At 33.2% G+C, this 21,729-nt stretch overlaps 1 protein-coding gene across 1 annotated transcript; it reads right to left on the bottom strand.

Moving 5' to 3' along the window:
• Positions 1-1,762: 1,762 nt before the first annotated feature.
• Positions 1,763-4,626, bottom strand: LOC106665508 (phospholipase A1; the record flags this gene model as incomplete). The annotated part of the gene is made up of 5 exons (XM_024225652.1): positions 1,763-2,045; positions 2,105-2,276; positions 3,916-4,095; positions 4,171-4,416; positions 4,475-4,626. Coding segments are annotated over 5 exons (877 nt in total), but the record flags the coding sequence as incomplete, so codon positions are not given.
• Positions 4,627-21,729: the final 17,103 nt, after the last annotated feature.

Raw genomic sequence — 21,729 nt, 5'->3', positions numbered from 1 at the left:
TGAAATAAAATTAGATATACATAAGCTAAAACGGTATGTAATTAGTTACCAAAATCAAAAATTGATTCCAGTCAAGCTGGATAAAAAACATTTAAAATCTAAATTTAATAACTATAAAAATATACATTTTAGGGCTCAATCAGCTTGGGGCAATTTTTTTCGTAGATATTGAACAACATAATTTATGACTGTGTAACGTCCCTAAATTGGCTAAAACATTTTTTTATGGAAGAAACAAAGTTGATATTTGTTTTTCGCACCCTACAAAAACCACTCACTACTAAATACTTGTGAAATATTAAGGATCATTATTGTAGTCACTTATCATGGTGCCAGCATAAGTGAGGTATAATGAAGGTGAAGTATAATGTCTTCTCATTGTTTTCTAATGTTAGAAATTAGGGATACCATCTCACTTGAGATGGGGCGCATAGTCTACTTGCACTTTTCCTCGCAGTCATGACCTATCGGTTGCTAGTGTGGGGGAGCAGTTCACATATAAAAGATGTCATCATTATTCAAAAAAGATGTGTAAGAATAATGTTCTACTTGAAAAGAAAAGAGTCCTGTTGATTAGTCTTTTGTAAATAAAAAATTATGAATGTGATAAACTTGTACATTTTTACCACAGTATTGCATATTAAGAAAAACTTTCAATTAATTAAAGTTTATAGTTGAGCTATCGTGACTTCGATCCACTCGGACACTAACTTCCCATCTCAACCCCACCTTTTGAATTTGCCCTCCTTTTTGCCATTTTTCATTTCATTGGTAGCCGAGAATCAAATAATTTAGACGACATTTGAAAAATGGCAAAAAGGGGGAAAAATTCAAAAGGTGGGGTTGAGATAGGAAGTTGGTGTCCGAGTGGATCGAGGTCACGATAGCTCAAGTGGTAGAGCAGCGGCGTATCTAGCCGAAGGTCGTGGGTTCGAATCCTGCTCGTGACACTGACTTTTTTATCTCAACTAAAAACCTTAATTAATTGAAAGATATTAATTGAGGACCACAAAAACTAGTGGAATTAAGAAAAACATTGCAAATTATATATGTGTAAATATAATGTACATGAACATAATACTAGAGCGAAAAATAAGTTGTCTTATCCATTCTGTACAAAGACTAAAATTAGTCAGTTTTGAATTTGTTGGAGTCAAACTATTTAACAATCTACCTGTACATATAACAGCATTACCAGCAAGGGTCTTTAAAAAAAAGATTTTGCAAATGGCTACAAAACAACCCATTTTACACTCTGAATGAATTTTTTAACGTAGACGTTGAAACAATGTAAAATAATAAAATGTAGACTTAAAACTGTAAAATATGGGTATTCAATGCATGGGTAAAATGCAAATCTTGTTCACGAATTTTTTTTTTCGAGGGATTACAACAGAAGAAATTATATCAACCCTCATGGTGCCGGTGTTTTTGATTAAAAAAAGCCCATTTGTAAGTATGTCGGGTTCGAATGGTAGGCCGCTGGATTCGAACGCGGGACCTTTACCTTCCAGTGATCAGCGCCGTGTCAACGCCTAAACCGTTGCGGCCACCCACGCCCCCAATTAAAATATTCACATTCATATACAATGTGTCATCATTAAACATAACAATATTTTTGAAACGTTGAAAATAAGATATTTAAAACATACATTTAAAAGATTGAAACGTAAAAAGTCCAACTAATTTTGTACAGACAGAAAATTGTGCGAGTTTTAAAATGTTTTGATGACTTTTTAAGTTTGGTAATTAAAACACAAACGATTTAAAATTATTTTAATTAACAAATAAACAATTAAATAATCATTAACAATAAATACTGCTTACAGATTACAGTTTAACAAGAACAAAGCGGGACTATTTTTAAAACGAAACATTGTTAAACTAGAAATTTTGAGGTCAGTCTCGTTTGTTGTACTTATTTGACAAGATTGCTTGAAAACGGTTTTCCCGGCGGTACACAGCAGAGCGGGTTCCCGAAAGGGTTCTCTTTGGTTGGGCAGTAAGGGGCTTCTTCATTGCTGACACAATAAAGCCCGTCGACCCTGGAAAAAAAATCAAGTTTTGTAATGATTTAATCGGTTCGTGGTGTTATAAAATTTACCATTCGGGCGTGTTGTGTCCCATGGGGACAGGCAGGTTCCTCCTGTCCCAGACGGGCCTTCTCGCCCCTTTCAGACATCTCCTCAGACACGGCGAACCAATTTTGGCCCTGCTAGGATCAAGGCTTTCAGCAAGGTAGCATACACTGCGAATATGCGAGCAGAGCTCTTCGTCTATACAAACGTCAAAAAAAATATTAGAAAAAATCATACAACTCACTCAAATATTTCCCTTTCAATGAGATTTTAATGTTATTTCGCTGGAGATTTTTGAAAAAATCAGCCATGATTAAGATGTTCATAAAAGACCAATTAGTATTTTATAATTTGACAAGGATTAATGTGATTGAAAATGGAAAAGGCCACACTGACAAGACTGCGCATAGGCCATGCAAGAATAACTCACGGGCACCTTCTGCTCAGAAAGTGACCGCGTAGGTGCCCGTTATGCAAGAATAAAATAACGGTGGAGCACATTTTCAATTGTAGAAGGCTTGATTTTTATAGACGATATTTTAATATGTGGACGGACGTGTGTGTAGTTTTGGGACAGGGAGGCGGGCAGCTGTTCCGGTACCTCAGGACTAAAGGGAGTTTTAAATGTACATAGCTGTTGCGGTTATGTTAATTTATTGAAATGAATATAATTTATTAGCGTGAAAGGAAGAGGTTGCTTATAACCCCGCCCCGAGGAATATTGATTACTCTGGGGTGAGTGTGTGACGTCTAGAGAGTAAAAGTAACTTATTAGCGAGAATGCAGTGGGTTAGACAGCGCCAAAGAATATCAAATACGCTGGGTGAGTGAATGTGTCCAGAATTCTTTGTTTATATTGGGTGTTGAGTTTTTGTTAATTTTATTAGAATGAATGAATTTATTAGCGTGAAAGGATGAGGTTGCCTAACCCAAGCCCGAAGAATATCGAATACTGTAGCGTGAGTGGGTGACGTCTAGAGAGTAAAAGTAACTTATTAGCGAGAATACAGTGGGTTAGACACAGTCCAGAGGAATATCAAATACTCTAGATGAGTGAATGTAACCACTTGTTTGTTTATATCGAGTGTTGAGTTTATTTTAATATTTCGTAGAAATGTGTACCTTTTTAAAAATTTTAAGAAAGGTTTTGTCATTTTATTTCTGTTTTATTTTTCTCGTGAGGGGTGTTGTGCGAAGGTTGATGCTTTTCCGACTTACCTGGCCCATTAGCCGTCTTATTTGCGAAGTAAAAGAGAAAAAAAGCTTTAACAAATCATCAGGCACATGCTTTAAACCTTTTTCGGTTAAAGGTTTAACTTTTAGTGCGATCATCATTAAATTTTTTCTAACTTTAAATTATTTTTCAAGAAAAAATACATATTCAATAGGCAAAAAAAATAAGTCTGCTTCCATTTTTGTATTTTCTGTATGAATTTTTGGCGCAAAAAGCCAGAAGCGTCTTCCTTCACTTTTGAAGCATTGAATTGACGCTTCCCGTTGACCTTTTACTTGGGAAAATTATTTCTTGACCTTTTTTCTAGATAATAGATCAGAAATAGATTATCTTAAATATAGGTCCAGCCTGAAATCAATTGCAAGGTTATAGCTTTCTCTGTATGCGCGGAACATTTTTCTTTATCTGCCAAAAGAGCTTTGTTATGGCGGAACGTGATTGATTTGATAAGTCACGCTTGTAGAACTGATGACAGAAAATCCTTTTGAAAATTTTGCTTGAGAATTGGTCGAAAATAAGCAGAATTCTATCGTGTACGTATATATAAGGGGTCTTTTGAATAATTGTACAAATTTTAAAAGAAATACGGATTGTTCGACTTACTTGTCGTATTAGCACAGAAAGGTTGACTGCTTCCACCGTTGACACAGAAGTCAACGTGACCGGATCGTCTGCTGTCACCATAGGTGGCGCTGGTGTGGATGACTTGCACGACCTGAGCATCGCCCGGGTCTAACCTGCCTTTCAGCTGGCTTAGTATCAACGGCCTGGCCGGGTCCAATCCTAAAAACGTCCATTTCCACATCGAAAATTTTCACAATTTAATTAGTCTAATGAATGATTATTATTAATCTATACCTATGATTTTATGAAGCCTGAATAAGAGATAATTGGTCGATATTCCGCAGAGATGGGCCCCCAGGCTGTGACCGACGCAGGTCGTCCTGGAAAAATCGACGCCTGAATTTCTCAAATGCGTCATTAGTGATGCGACGCAGCGTGCGACAGGCTTCATGTTGTGGACCGCCGCTGCGTAGCAAGGTATCCTAGACAGTGGTGACCAGTCCACAATGTACACATTGTAAGACCCGTTTGATAAATAGGCTGAAAAGAGCAAAAATGAAATAAAATAGGGCTGAGTAAGGTTTTTCGCGTTCTTTACCGTCTCGAAGGACTCCCATGGGTAGTATGTCGGATATCCCGGCGTATCCGTGGATGAGGATGACTGTCTCTTTGTTGTAGTCATGGAAGCTTTCCCTTACCCAACTTGGAGAATCCAAATTTACCCGTTCTCGCCTACTTCCACCAACACCACTGTAATAATATCGAAACTATTAAATTAAAAATTATATTTTTACATGTAGGTACAATTAGTTTTGCAGCTTGGCATTTTTGGTCATTTTGATCTGTCAATGCTCGGAGCTTTGGTTCGTTAAACTCCTTTCGCAGTCTTTAGTTGTAATTTTTTGGTTTTTGTTGTCTTTGGTTTTTATATATTCAAATTTTACAAAAAAAAGTCTTAAAATATAACAGAGCCAACTAGGGTACTTAATTAATAACATAAAAACAAATAGAATAGCTAGACAAACTAAAAAAAAAAACAGGTCTGTATCTACGACGAAAGTTAGAATAGCTAGACAAACTAAAAAAATAAAAAAAATAAATAAAAATAAATAAAAAAACAGGTCTGTATCTACGACGAAAGTTAAATTATGTTAAGACCAACTAGAATTACTTTTAACCCTTTCTTGCCCAATGTTTCCTCAAGTCAACACCAAATGTACCCAATTTACTAAAGCTTTGGTAATCCCCTGAGTTTACGGTATGTGCAATGTTTTATCCAGTTTATTGGCAACACTGGTTTTTCTCCCCGCGCCAATTTATACTCTACAACTTGGAATATTTTATCTCCGATCTTTATCTTTGCCCCACCAATGCATCTTTTATCAATTGTAAAACACAAAATTTTTCATATCCAGTTAATATTTCAAACTTTTCTTGTCCAAAGTTGCTTCAGAGCATTGAAAACTTAAGCGATTTTATTTAAGGTTAGCAGGAAATCCCGTCAGTTGAAGGCGGGCCCAGTGTAGTTCTTTCTCTCTTTCTGCAATTGGCAACACTGATTTATTTGGCGCAAATCTAAGCTGTTTAACATTAAACATACAGGATTTCAACCTTATAACAAAATTGCTAAAATTTGTCTTGCTAGGCTACATAGGGCTGAAATCCGAAAAATTGGACATTTACTTTATTAATGGTACATTAATCAGAAAGGAATAAAAAAAAAAAACAATAAAAAATATATTGCCTGATAATAGGTATTTCGTACTCATATATCATTTAACAAAAATTAATTTGAGTTTTTTATTACATTATTGACATATGCTTTTAAATTATATCAATTATTTTAGATGCTTCAGGGTTGTCATAAATAAATTAAAAATCTGAAACAAATTATAAGCAAAATTAAGAGAGAAATAATTACATAATTACCATACTGTCAGGAGGTGTTACATCAATATGTGTCCATACAATGTTCAATTATAACTATTTTTTATACCTTTCACGACCTTTCCCAACGTAAACGCCTGTCCCCGCAAAACTGATTATAACCCTTTCTACAAAAAGCATACAAGGACAAGCTGAGTAACCGAGAGTCAACCGCTGAAGTAGCGTAAAACCGAAAGTGTTTCATCCGACAAAAGCTTCTGTAATTGGCGTATCATGATTTTTTTCCCCCTGTGTGCCGTTCATTTAAAAAATAACTGTTCATTTTTATCGTAAAATGAGGTTCAACTCGGCGTTTTTGTTTCTGTCAAACGGTCAGTTCCGCTCAGTGCGTTAGTGTGCTATTCGTGGGAAAAATCAGGAAATGTTACACGGAACGTCGCGCATTATTATAATTTTGATGAATTACGTAAAACAATATGAATATATCTAAACGGAAAAATATTATCAAAGGAATCAAATAAAATGTGATGAGCGCTGTTTGGTTGAGTTTTACAGCTTTCAAGTATAAAAAATTCAGTTGCATCTTTCTCCAAAGTAGGTTGACAAATATAAATGACTTTTTGATACAAATCTCTTTGGATACTGTCAACGACCTCTGTTAATTAAAAATAAACCATGTTATAACACACGAAAGATAACAAGGTGGTTATCTTATCACAAAGGTGTAACAGGTTCTAATTTCCTGAAACAAAATACTAAATTTAATTAACTAAGAGTATGTTTTAAGAATAACTTTTACTAAAAAATATTGCAAAAATCCTTGCCGAATGTGGTGATTTTTATTTATTTTGATTGTAATATATTTCCATAAATTTAAATTTAATTAAAGAAAAGCCATTTCCAATGAAAGCACAAAGCTTTTTTTCCCCAAGGGAGAGTTAATATCAAAAATCAATTTTTTTTAAAATATTGCATGAGTTTATCTGAAAGATGATGGAAAAGTGTTAACCGAAACAAAATGCTGAATGTAAATAACTAAGATTATTTTATAATTATTCAGAAATCGTGAGATGCAGTCTGATGTGATGTAGGCTTTAGAAAAACATCTTCTTTATCGTGCCAACGTTTCGATCTTTATTGAGATCATCTTCAGGGCTCAAAGTGGTTGTCTTCTGTATAATTGTGCCATTCTTGCGTGTCGTGTCGAGAGTGCCCCCTGAGTTTATCTGAAAGATGACGGAAAATTGTTTGCCGAAACAAAACGCTAAATGTAAATAACTAAGAGTATTTTTTATGTTTAACTTTTACTAAAAAATATTGCAAAAATCATGGCCGAATGTGGTGATTTTCGATTTATTTTAATTGTAATATATTTCCATAAATTTTAAAAGTTTATTGAAAGAAAAGCCATTTCCAATGAAAGCACAAATCTTTTTTTGCCCAAGGGGAGAGTCAATATCAAAAATCAATTTTATTTATTTTTTTTTTAATATTGCATGAGTTTATCTGAAAGATGACGGAAAATTGTTTGCTGAAACAAAATGCTAAATGTAAATACTAAGAGTATTTTTTTTTCAGTTTAACTTTTACTAAAAAATATTGCAAAAATCATTGCCGAATATGATGACTTTTGATTAAATTCTATTGTAATATATTTCCAATAAATTTAAATCTAATTTAATTTATTAATCCAATAAATTAAAGAAAAGCCATTTCCAATGAAAGCACAAAGTTGAGTTTTTCCCTCAAGGGAGAATTAATATCAAAAATCAAATTTTTTTGGAAGATTGCGTGAGTTTATCTGAAAGATGATGGAAAATTATCCATATTGTCAAACCATACAGTTTATGTTGGGGAAAAATACACTCAGGCAATTATATATTTGTATTCTTAATTTTAACTTATCTCCACTTGTGTACTTTAAAATTCTTTGTGCTTGTATGATTTTATTCATAACTTTTCGACCTGTGGTTATAAGCCCTCTTCAGTGTTATTAAAATTTACCTATTTTATCCAAAATCATTTGTTCAAATTAGTTTAAAAACAGAAAAAAAATATATAATTAATTATAATTACATTTAACCCCATGGTGTACCATAGTAATAAGGATACTAGTTAAGTTTGATAGTTCTCGATCGTGCCAACATTACGATCTTTATTGAGATCATCTTCAGGGCCCAAAGTGTGTTTTCTGTGTAGATGTGTCACTGTGTTGAAATTAAAACTAAAATTAAATAAATTCAATTAATTAAGGTTTTTAGTTGAGATAAAAAAGTCAGTGTCACTAGCGGGATTCGAACCCACGACCTTCGGCTTGATACGCCGCTGCTGTACCACTTGAGCTATCGTGACTTCGATCCCTACGGGCATTAACTTCCCATCTCAACCCTACCTTTTGAATCTTCCTAAAGGTATTAAAGGAGCCCGAGGGGATCGAAGTCACGAGAGCTCAAGTGGTCGAGTAGCGGCGTATCAAGCCGAAGGTCGTGGGTTCGAATCCCACCCGTGACAGTGACTTTTTTATCTCAACTTAAACCTTAATTAATTAAATGATATTAATTGGTCAAGTCGACCATGAAAACTAGTGGAATTAAATAAATTATTAACCCAATGATCGAGATGGTTTGGGTGAAAGTACATACGGTGTCCTAGTAGATAGTTACGCAGAAAAGCAGCCATTGATGAAATATTGGTAGGCTTCGTTCACCCAAGCCCAATTTCCTACGAAAAACTAGAGATAAGGAAGAGGACAGTGGCCCAATTGGAACATGAATGGACGAATACAGAAAAAAGTTCAGCAACAAAACGTTTTTTTCCAGCAATTTGCTCCGAAATGCGAATAAGAATTAGGCATAGATGAAGATTAACAATGGCTAACTGACCCCGGAGAACATAAAATATGTGTCAAAAAATTCTGAATAATTAACAACCCTCTCTTCAACTGTGGTGTACAAAATACATGGGAACATCCCATTTATAGTTGTGAAATGTTCGAAAGCATACAACTCTGATCCAAAAAATTGTTCAAAATTAAGAAAGATGGCCAACAAGCGAAGAAATGCTGATTCCCAGGTTCCAGGAAGATTTTCTGAAATTTTTGAAATCCATTCGTCTGAATTGAAGGTTGACGCCTTTAAATAATGACTGATAGGAATGCTTGTGTTTTGTTGATGGTGATGGTGATGAGGATACTAGGAAGCGGGTTTCTGCTCCCCAGGCATTGCAGCCTTCTGGTTATTGTACCTTCCTAGTTCCTTAGTTCGGTGCAGTAGACTCAATCCTTCTTCTTGGAAGTAACAGGTCATTGACTGCCCCTGCGGCAATTTGATTCCCTAAGTTTTTTCCGTACGTTAGGTTAAATCTCCATTGAGCTGTTGCTTCGCATTCGAAGATGATATGGATGATTGTTTCCTCCTCCTCATTATATAATCTGCTGATGGATCAGAACATCCATGGGTGTATAAGCCCATGTTGAGTAGATCTTTTCTCAAATGCCAGTGACCGGTTAGTAGTCCTACCACTCCTCTGAGTTTGGCCCTGTCCAATTGCAGCAGCGCTTTTGCCAGTCTTAGTGAGGGTTGTTTTATCATAAGTTAATTGTGCCAAGCTCCGCTAGAGTTTAACCACTTCTCCTTTTGTTTTGTTTGGATCCATTCTGCGATGGAAGGTTCTACAATTGTTTTTGTTATCCCATATGTTCGGGGCCTAGGTATGGTCTTGCAGATCCTCCTCTGGCCAGACTGTCTGCTTTCTTATTACCCAAAATTACTCTGTGCCCTGACACCCAAGACAACATCAGGTTGTTGTGTTTCTTAAGGTTTTGAAGATTTTGGACGCATTCACTGACTAATTATGTTGTTATTCTTTTTACATGTTAATGCTTTAATGGCTGCTTGGCTCTCAGATTGTAGTGTAACCTCGTATAAGGTTTTCCAGGGCACAAGCATCGATGGCATATATTTCTGCTTGATGCGAAGTGTACTTCCCTAATGAGTTTGATTGCTGAAGTTTTGGGCTTGTACAAAAAACACCCCAGCCTGTTCCTTCGTTTGTTTTGGAGCGATCTGTATACCATATCATTGTATCTGATGCTCTCCTGTGTTCTTCCTCTCCTTTATAGTCCATTGAAACTTTATAGGATGTGGTAAAGAATGTTTTCGGGATCATATAGTCAGTCCCAATTTCTAAGAATGGGTGTCTGATTTTTTAAATTATAGTCGAATGCCCGAATTGTTTAGTTCCTATCCAATTTAATTGTTTTTGGAGCCTTTCCAAGCCTTGTATAAATATTTCCAATGGTAGGTTTAGCAGAGTTTCTAATTTGTAGGGGTTGTTTTCATTGCCCCTGTGATACATAGGTTTGCTAGTCTTTGTATGCTGCCTAATGTTTCGGTAGCTATTTTTGTTGAGCTTAGTTCCACCAGATTAATGATCCATAGGTCATACATCATTACATACATTACGTTAGTACGGTTTATTTGGAAAAAATTTTAAAATTAAAGAAAGAATCGACAAATATGTTTCCTATTTACAAATCCTCGTATTAAAACTACTTATTTAAGGAAAATTTTGTTAATTACAACTGCACAATATATATTCATAAATACGAGTAATAAATTTTATTTAAATTTGTTAAATGGTTTTTCGTAAAAAGTTCACAAATGTGGGCGGATTTTATCTGTAAAAGAAATGTTTCCCTTTCTGCCCTTTATGACCGCACATTACTCGACCTCTATTTAGATCATCATCAGGGCTCAAAGTTAATTTATTAAATTTCCTCTTGCATTCATATTCTTCAATAATCACGTTTTGCCATTTATTCTTCTATATGTCTAAATTCAATTTTTGCCCTGGAACAATCACGACGTTCCTCGGACTACTTTCACGTATTCCTTTTGTTCCAGATAACCAGCACGAGAGCCCTCATCGTTCATCAATCATCTATTTAATATTTCCCAACGGAAATCTGAGCTTATCATTCGTTTGCGTAATACAGTTTATTGTTCCTCTAAAACTAGGTCTGGCCACCATGTGTGTTTATAACTTTTTTCTGTCGAGTTAACACTTTTTAACTTCAAACTAGCCCTTTCAACCACCAAATTAACTTTTTGTTAATTTCAAAATAATAATTTTTCATTTCAAATTAACCATTTTTAACTTCAAATGAATTTTTCCCTTCAAATTAACGCAGTTTAATTTAAAATTAAACTTTTTTCCCTTCAAAGTAGCCCCTTTTAATTTCAAATAAACCCTTTATTTAAAAGCATTAAAAAAATGGAAATGGTATATATAAAATTCCTGAATGTTTGAGCTTTTTTTAATATAAAATAATTTGATTCTTAGAAAACCAAATGGAAATTAATTAGAACTAAAATTAAATATAAAAAATGGGTTTCTTCTTTAATTATATTTTATTTTAAAATTAATTACAATTAAAATGATATACGGTAATTTACACAATTAAATATAAAAATGGAAGATTTTTATTTTAATTTGAGAATATTTGAAAAAATAAATGCTTTTTTTTAAATAAAATATCATACAAAAATTAATTACTATTAAAATGTATACAAAATTAAACATAAAAATAAAGGATTCTTATAATAATTTGAAACTTGTTATAAAACATAAACTGAGTTCTTTTGTAAATTACCGCATGAAAATTAATTACAATTAAAAGTTATATAAAATTAAGTATAAAAAGAAATTATTTTTCTGTTAATCCAGATATTTGAAATATAGAACTACTGTGTGGTGATTAGTGACCGTTAATCGATAATTATTTAGAAATCGTGAGATGCGGACTGGTGTGATGTAGGTTTCAAAAAAACATTTTCTTTATCGTGCCAACGTTTCGATCTTTATTGAGATCATCTTCAGGGCCTGGGATTTACAAACATTGGAAATGTCACAATTACACAGAAGACAAACACTTTGAGTGAGTAGAAATACTTTGATTGAATATAAAAAATATATTTTGCATTGTATAAATTCACTTTTCCACATCCTAAATGTATTTGTTAAATATAAACAATGTTTGTAAATCCCAGGCCCTGAAGTTGATCTCAATAAAGATCGACACGTTGGCACGATAAGAAATGTTTTTCTGAAACGTACATCACACCATACCGCATCTCACGATTTCTGAATAATTATAGAACTATTGTTAAAATTGATTGGAGGAATTTTTTTGGTTCCTCTAGTCTTCCCGACCATATCCATAAAATGTCGTCTACATAGAGTTTATAAAAAAGGAGAGATTTAATTAATTTATTATTTAAAATTAATATAATTTTTTCAAAGTTATTCACGAATATTAGCTACAAAGTGGTGATAATGGAGAGCCCATTGGTAGCCTTTTCATTTCATACTACTAATTTCTCAACATCATACAATACATGCATGTTTAAAGGTATATTATATTATTTTTTTACAAATTCGTGAATAGAATTCTCCGTCAGTTTTTATTTTATTAGTTTTGGACATTCTTTAACATTTTTAAATTCTTTTATACAGGGTGTTCGGCTACTCGTGTAACAAATTTTGCCAGCAGATTCCACATTCAAAATGGAACCAAAAAGTCCTAATTAACTATGGTCCGAATCTCACCAGTTTCGGAGGTATTTCGTTTTTTCTGGTGTTTTAAGATTTCAAGACCTTGCTTCAAATAAACAGCAAAACTAAAAGGTTTTGCACAAATCGTTGATACCATTGAAAACTTCGTTAAATTTCCTTAAGTTTTTTTTAAATCTTTCCACCATAACCAATTCGTCAACCACGGTTTTCTCCTTTCCTTCATCAATTTCTTCATCTTTGATCAAAATAATTAAAAAATCAATTACACCAGTAAATAGGATATTAAATGGAGTACAATTTCTGAAATTTTCTCGTCTCTAGGTTTGGAAATGGTAGTTTAAAATCACGATAGCAAGTTTTTCATCTTTGAAAAAAAAATTTTTGTTTACGTCTCGCTACTAAAATGCTTATTTCACTAATGTTTTCTAGTTTAGTATTGATCACGTTTAATAAATTCATTCAAAATTTCTTTAAATTTGATATTTCTTGTTATTATTAATTTTTCCATCTAACCAATCCAATCAGTTTTTTTCCTTTCCTTCATCAATTTCTTTATCTTTGGAAAAAGTAATTAAAAAAGCTATACACCAGTAAATAAGATATTAAACGGAGTAAGTTTTCTGAAATTTTGTAGTCTCTAGATTTTAAAAAAAGAAGTTTAAAATCTAGAGACTACAAAATTTCAGAAAACTTAATCCGTTTAATATCTTATTTACTGGTGTATAGCTTTTTTAATTACTTTTTCCAAAGATAAAGAAATTGATGAAGGAAAGGAAAAAATCCGATTGGATTGGTTAGATGGAAAAATTAATTTAACCTATTACAACCTTTATTTCACCAACGTTTACAACTTTAGTTTTGATCACATCTTATTGAAAATTTACCGTAGTTTGAAATGGTATCTACGGATTTGCCCATAATCTTTTAATTTTGGAGTGATCATTGTTTATTTGAAGCAATATCGTGAAATCTTAAAAATCAGAAAAAGAAGAATAACTCCGAAACTGTTGAGATTCGGAACTTAGTTGATTAGGACTTTTTGGTTCCATTTTTAATGTATAATCTACTGGCAAAGTTTGTAACACGAGTAACCGAACACCCTGTATAATACAATATAGTTTTTTCTATATTTGTGAATAATTAGTACATCAAGTGATACCAAAACACAGTTTTTATGTATATTTATGTTCTTTAAGGGTTTCATCAATTCTAAAAAAATGAAATATCTATGATCTCAAGATGATCTGAAGATGATCTCAATAAAGTTCGAAACGTGGGAAGGTTAAGAAAATGTCTTTCTGAAACCTACATTACACCAGACCGCATCTCTTGATTTCTGAATAATCATCGACTAACGGTCACTAATCACGACACATTTCTACACGAGGAGAACGAAGAACATGGGATTCTATGTACAAATTTCAACTACATATGGGCTCTGAAGATGATCTCAATAAAGATCGGAACGTTAGCACGATAAAGAAAATGTTTTTCTGAAACTTACATCACACCAGACCGCATCTCACGATTTCTGAATAATCTAAAAAAAATTTAATACGGAATATATGTTTGAAACTAGTGTGGGTTTTAATTATTTTACCTAGTGTTATCGCAAGTTTGTGGCATAGAGAATTATAAAACTGCACTTATAGGTTTCATTTCATTGTGGATTTTTACCGTACCGAAACATTAAAAAAAATAGTTTAAAGACGTAATGTTTAATTTTTTCTATATTATGAAGGTTTATAACAGTCTTTCTTTAAATTGAGATTTGTACAGTTGAAAATACGAGAAATTTATTGTTTTCTATAAGATTGTCTATGGTAAAAGAAAGAACGCTCAAAGGCCTGTTAGAAATAGAAAGCTACGAGTAGAAACGTACTGACCGTCAAAAAGAACTGCACGAATAAATATTTAGCGATGACTGACCTCAGTCGGCTCGACCTTTAAGGTTTTGACAATGATTCAATTGAATTTCTTTTCTGCCCGGCGTAATTGTCCATTACGTATAAAGACAGTCGGATTTCACAAGGGGCGACGTGACAATAACGCGGTGGCGTCTTTACAGGAAAACATCTCAGTTATGCACCCTGAAAAAGTGGTGTCGAAACTGTGCCTTTCGTCGGCGGTCATTGAAATGCAAGGGCGTTCGCTCATTGTTAACCTCGTTTTGCCTTACTTTTACCCGATGATACGGTCGAGGTGTACGATTCGATTCGTACTTCCTCGAGCCCGTCCGGCTGTAAAGGTGACGGCTTTCATAGAACAGGAAATTCGGTATTCAAACATCGGTAATATATTTTATATTAAAACAACTTAAAACTAATTGACCTTCCTTAACGATTCTTGGTGTAAGGTACGCATCATTTTTCTACACATTTTTTTCCCTAGGCGTCCTTACCTATTAACTCAATCTGCAGACTTTCTTCACATTAAGACTGTTAAAATTATCAATTTACATAAACTATCACTATAACTGATTATTCAGAATACGTGAGATGCGGTCTGGTGTGTTCTAGGTTTCAGAAAAATATTTTCTTTATCGTGCCAACGTTTCGATCTTTATTGAGATCATCTTCAGGGCCCGGGATTTACAAACATTATTTAAAACAATATTTTTTTGCATTGTATAAATTCACTTTTTTCAACATCCTGCATGTGTTTGTTAAATTTAAACAATGTTTGTAAATCCCAGGCCTGAAGATGATCTCAATAAAGATCGAAACGTTGGCACGATAAAGCAAATGTTTTTCTGAAACCTACATCACACCAGACTGCATCTCACGATTTCCGAATAATCATCGACTAACAGTCACTAATCACCACACATAATAATTAACAGTGGTATTGTTAAGAATTTCCTGAACAAAATAACAGTGTCATCAGCAAAACCATACAACGAAAAGGGAAATTATTTGCAAAAATCAGTAAAGATAGCCAGCAATTATAGTGAAACCTTTGGAAAAAATGTTAGTTAATTACATAAAAAATCAATGTAGTCAAAAATACAGGCCCAGAAAATTTAGGATTTTGTAAATGGAAAACATGGTGGGAAACATTGACGCTAGCTATGTAAATAAGAAAGGTCAAATCAAGTAGTAAATTCAAGAGAAACCATAATATATCTATAAAATAGAAGGACCAAATCTAAGGAAAGACAGAATAGAACGGAAGGCGAAACAAACAGAAATATGAAAAAAATGGAAAAAGTGCACACCTAGACATCAGGTTAATTTCGCATAAACAACATTTGTAGCATAAAAAATATACATCAATTTAAAACAAGTAACATCCTACGAAAAACCTAAATCTAGCAAGACTAACGAATATAATTTCTGTAGAAACTGATCAAAATGTTGATGAATGAAATGCAATAAAATTCATATAAAAGAAAGTACAGATTGAATATGGAAAAATAAATAATTTTTTAATGTTTGTTTATGTTTAATCAACAGTGTGTAAACACCCGGTAGTTTTATTTGTCATGCATTTTTCCATTTTTAATTTTATGAAATTCTTTATTTAATATATTATAAATTAACTTTGCATCTTTAAAAGAAGAAGCAACAGCATGAAAAACATAATATTATAATTTCTATATGTGAGTAAACGGGTTGTCGATTTCGTTCCACTATCAAGTCAGAAATTAAAGTAAATTTAAAACCACAAATTTCAACATTAAGAGGGTGGACACCAGACCGCATGTCACGATTTCTGAACAATCATCGACTAACGGTCACTAATCAACTATAACTATAAAAAAATACAAAATAATCAACCCTTATAACAATTAATTTGTTGAAGTCATGAACAGCGGTCAAGAATGAGTACTTTAGACATTTTTCATTTTTTTGCCGACGTTTCGGCCTTTATTCGTGTCATCTTCAGGACTTGGATAAATTACGAAACATACGTTAATTGGAAAAAAATTCATTTTAAGATGTAAATATAAAATTTGAACCAAGTATTTTAATTTTTCTAAACTACTCACTCTTGGCCGCTCCTCAGGACAACAAATTAAAAAACAGCATGTCACTAAGAAACACACCTTATAACAAACTTAAGAATAAGNACAGAAGACAAACACTTTGAGTGAGTAGAAATACTTTGATTGAATATAAAAAATATATTTTGCATTGTATAAATTCACTTTTCCACATCCTAAATGTATTTGCGAAATGTAAACAATGTTTGTAAATCCCAGGCCCTGAAGATGATCTCAATAAAGATCGAAACGTTGGCACGATAAATAAAATGTTTTTCTAAAACCTACATCACCCCAGACCGCATCTCACGATTTCTGAATAATTAAGAATAAGTGCTGAATGAGCGAAAAATATGAAACGCTTTAATCGTTTCGGGTCGAATAACTTATCGATCTGGTAAGCAACTTCTTGGAAAAATAAAGTACTCCAGGTCTTCTCTTTCCATCAAGCAACACAATAGAAAATTCTTCTAGAAGGTTTTTCCTCCATTTGGAGCCGTAAAGACTTCTCCCTTTACCACCTAAACTTCTATTGTGTACGTATGTACATTTACAGGGTGTAATCAACTTCTACATTCCACCCGTTCAATTTGGAAACGATTAACTTTGTCAAAAAATGGTCTTATACAAACCCCAAAATCATTTTGCCTAGGAATTGCGTGGTGGTAACATATTTAACATAACTTACTCATCTAGTTCGGAAACGAGACTAACTTTGGGTTTTTAAATGAGAATCCCATATTTTTATTGTACAATTCGATTCTAGATCTTATTTAATGTCTCATTTACTAAAATGAAAATTTTGATTGGAACGATCGTTTCTGAGTTATGCCCGTCGGAAGACGCGTGAGGGGGTATGTTTTATGTAACAAGATGACCCTCCCTATACATTTCCAAAACGATTAGCATCAGCCAGTTAAATTAGGGCAGGAATCGTCTCAGAATAGAGCAGAGATCATGGAGTTGGTTTTAGGATTGATTTATATTAATTTTTGAGAAAAAAAGAACTCATTTTTCAAAAAAGGTTTTTTTTTTATCATCATAAAGTCCATTTTTTTTAAATGATTCTCAGCTGTTATTATGTATTGTTGCAGATTTGCCCATTTATTAAAATTTATGTTTATAATGAATAAGAAGCACAGTGTAAAACCCCTGCATTTTAAATTTAAAACAGTGAGGGCCATGTTTTTACAAAAAGCATACCTCCTCACGCGTCTTCCATCTGGTGTATGTCAGAAATGGTCGATCGTATCTAAATTTTTTTAAATTAAAAGTGGCATAAAATAAGCTCTAAAAACGAATTGTACAATAAAAATACGCGATTTTCATTAAAAACAACAAAGTTAGTGTCATTTCCAACTAGATGAGAAAATTATGTTAAATCTGTTACCACCTCACTATTTCTAGTCAAAATTAACTTGGGGTGTGCATAAGATCATTTTTGCTCAAGCTAATCGTTTCTGAACTAAATGGGTGAACTAAAGAAGTTGATATTCAAATTTTAAAAAAATTGTTGACTCTTTGTCCTTAAAGATAAATCACTGCAGCCATTAATTTTCAACTTATATTTTTACTTATAATTATTTTTTAAGGTTTATTACAATTAATTATTCTTTTTATGTAAGGTCTTGGTTGAAATGAAAAATACTAGTGCTAAGAGCGAGATTCGAACCCACGACCTTCGGCTCAATACGACGCTGCTCTAAACACGAGCTAGCGTGACTTCGATGACACGAAGTGCTTAGAGCAGCAGTATATTAAGCCGAAGGTCATGGGTTCAAATCCCGCTCGTGGCACTGTTTTTTTTTTTTTTTTTTTTTCCATTTCAACCAAGACCTTACATAAAAAGAAAAAAATAATTGAAAGAAATAATTCGGTCAATCAGACCACTAAACATAATAGGTGTATTACAATATTATTACATTTGAAAATTGACTTCATTGATCGTTTAATAATTTCCTAATTACATCTGTGGAAAGTCATTTAAACCATTACAAAATAAGACTTTGGAACTGTACCAAATTGCACAAAAGTTTAATTTTATATACAGAGTGAATCAACTTCTATATTCCACCTATTTAATTTTGAAACGATTAATTTTAAGCTTCTTTTTTAGCAATAATTCGCTGCTTCATTTCCTGTACTCTAATGATCGTAATAACCAATGACTTGACTTTAGCGTTAGGCTATTTAAAAAACACAGTTTTTAAGGTATTTAGCAGTTCCAGACAATTTTTGAGGAACTCGTAGTCTTGAAGATTCTTTAGGGCTTGGCAGTCAGGAAGAAATATTATAGCATCTTTCCGAGGTTTTAAATATGGTTGTGGTGGGACCGAGGGCATGCTCAAAGTTAGGCCGCTTTATGCTCCTTTGACCCCATAACAAAGCAGACCTGTTGACAAGCTAGATTTGTTTAACGTGCGTTCCTGTCTTTGAAGGTGTACCGGACCCAGGGCCTGCGCATCTCAGAAGATTTTTCGGGTTTTATTCCACCTTTTGCAACAGCCAGAAAATATGGACTCCGGTTTGTCCGCATCCTCCAGCTGACTTGCAGTTTTATTATGACCTCCACCTCAATTTCCTAACTAGGTTTAAGCCTGCTTATAAGTAAAAATTTAATTTTGCATTAATTATGTAAATGAGAATTTTCATATTCTCGGAGGTCACATGAGATCATAATAGTAATAGCTGTCATACACGAGGTCTTCACTTCAACCCGTTAGATGTAGGGTCAATGGGTCAAACAACTTTACAATACAAATATTTTATACTTTACCAATAAGAAATGTAACGTATAACGATTTATGGAATATTTTTGTAATTTAAAACGGTAGGTTGTTCATTCTTATATTAAAAATTGCTACAAGCAAGAATTTGACCAATACGAAACACAGCTTAAGGACATGTTCTAATGGTACAAAGTCATGCGATCTTGCACATTTTTTCAAGTTTGAAAAAAATCTGTCGGTTTGAAAAGTTGTAAAATACTCTTTATTTTATTATTCACAAATTTCTCTTCGTTGGATTTGGCTTGTTTTAGTCTAAATACTGTACTTTCTCCTATAGCGAGAAAACTTCACATTTTTCTTAATTTATAGCATCATATATTTTTTTGAAATAGTACGCTATTTTTTATTTCAACAACAAAACTTCTTTTATAATAACTAATCGTAATTTTATTTAATGTGTGGTGATTAGTGACCGTTAATCGATAATTAGTCAGAAATATGAGATGCGGTCTGGTGGGATGTAGGTTTCAGAAACCTTTTTTTTGTCGTGCCAACGTTTCGATCTTTATTGAGATCATCATCAGGGCTCAAAGTGTTTGTCTTCTGTGTAATTGTGTCATTCTTGCGTGTCGTGTTGAGAATGCACTCAGAAGACAAACACTTCGAGCCCTGAAGATGATCTTATAACAACTTTCAAATTGGAGCGCGAGTGCACCAGAATTCGCTTGATGCGCGGCGGCTCCGGCAGACGAGGAACGCGTGGCGTCCTGAAAGGTTGCTTCTCGGTTTTGCGGTTTTGCGCTCTCGCCTTTTTCCCCGGGGACGACAAAATATATTCTTTTCTGGATTCAACGGCCTTTTTTTTTGGACAGAGGAGATCTTTCTGGCACATCGGACTGGGCAACCGGCTTCGATTGAGTTCGACAGCTATTTACCTTCGACTTTCATCGAGCTGCACTGGCAGGGTAATCACTTGTCCCAAGAACATTTTTATTTTCATTATTTTATTTCTGTCAATTGATTTTCTTTATTATTGCCGGCTCAATGTCATTAATTTTAGTTGAAGAAAAAATATTGGTTTAGTATTTTTAATTTTTAATTTTTAAAAAAGCTTTTAATCGGTATTATTCATTTTTAATATAGAAAAGGTATTTATTTTGTGTTATTTATTTTTAATTAAAAAAAAGGAATTTATTCTGTATTATTTATTTCAAAAAATAGAAAAAAGTTGCTTATTTTTATTTTTTTTTGCTGTGGTTTATTTTTTATTTCTTCTCAGTAGGTCTAAAACAACTGTCCTGATCCCACCATTATATTATGATCTCAATAAAGATCGAAACGTTGGCACGATAAAGAAAATGTTTTTGTGAAACCTACATCACACCAGACCGCATCTCACGATTTCTGACTAATTTTATTTAATGACAATTCAAAAAGGCAAATAAGGCCCTAACTAACTCGTGTTATAATAGAGTAATGAGCATTATCCTCTTCCTTTTTCATCATTTCAATAATATCCGGTCTAATGGTCATATTTTTTATTGTGATCAAAATCACAGCCTTGACATCCTTGCATCCTCTTGCAAAACTCTCGTAAAAAAGGTTTTTTTTCTGGGTTTACCTTAACTCATTCGACCTCAGACTATATTGCGGTCAACTCATGTGGAGGCTAATTTCGTTGTTAATAGTTGTCTCTCGATAGTAGATTAGTGTTGCCCCATATATCGAAAAAAAAAATTTTTTTTTGAAAACTTAATATAGGAGAAGCGCAAAACACAAGTTCACCGCCCGTGAGAAACATGACGACATGCCGTGACGCAACTGTTGGACGCCCTCTTTGGAATTTCTCGTATTTGGAATCCCTCCTTCAATCCTAATTTAAAAACAAACAACGAAATCATTTTACGATGAACTAATGCTAATTCTTCTTAGCAAGCAACAATTAATAGTGCTGTAATATCAAAGAAAAAATAATATCTCACATATCTTAAGTACAAAAATTATCACGTAAATTATAGAGAGTGAATAATGTAAATAATAAACATTGAGGTTACCACAGATGAATGTAAAAACATTGTTTTTTTACAGAAAAAGAAAAAGTACAGCCCAAAATTTATTAACATGTCATCATTTTATCAATACATTCTAATGATTTCTCAACGACGTCAATAATGCAAAATTTAATTTATTGGTTTGTTTACATAAACCCTCTTAGAATTTTTTTGTTAAAATATTACTATTATACTTAAATAGTAAAAAAAACTGGAACACTTATAAAATCTGAACTTTCACCGCCGTCTCGAAAATTGTAAATTGCCAGAACTAATTTTAATTTTATTACCCCGTGAGCGTGACAAATATACTTAAAGTGCATTAAAAAATGTATTGATTTTCTTATTGCTCTTTATATAACCAAATACAAGGGCTGAGATCTTATAAAATTAGTCTTTCATATCTAAATTATAAAAAGAAAAGAAAAATCACCATAAAGTGATTTAATATAAGTATAAAAACATGATTATCATTTAAATTAATGAAAATGACCAGACTGCCAACGAGGTAGGTACGATTGAGACCTTACTGAAGCGATTTTTGTCGTACTCGCGGACACGTAAGTTTGAAGTAAACATGAAATACAGTGTAGGAGCATAAATTTGAATGTTGCGCCAGGGTGAC

This window comes from Cimex lectularius, unplaced genomic scaffold (genome assembly GCF_000648675.2).
Source record: "Cimex lectularius strain Harlan isolate CLEC.00 unplaced genomic scaffold, Clec_2.1 scaffold37, whole genome shotgun sequence".
NCBI lineage: Eukaryota > Metazoa > Arthropoda > Insecta > Hemiptera > Cimicidae > Cimex > Cimex lectularius.
This window is presented reverse-complemented; position numbering and strand designations above follow the sequence as displayed.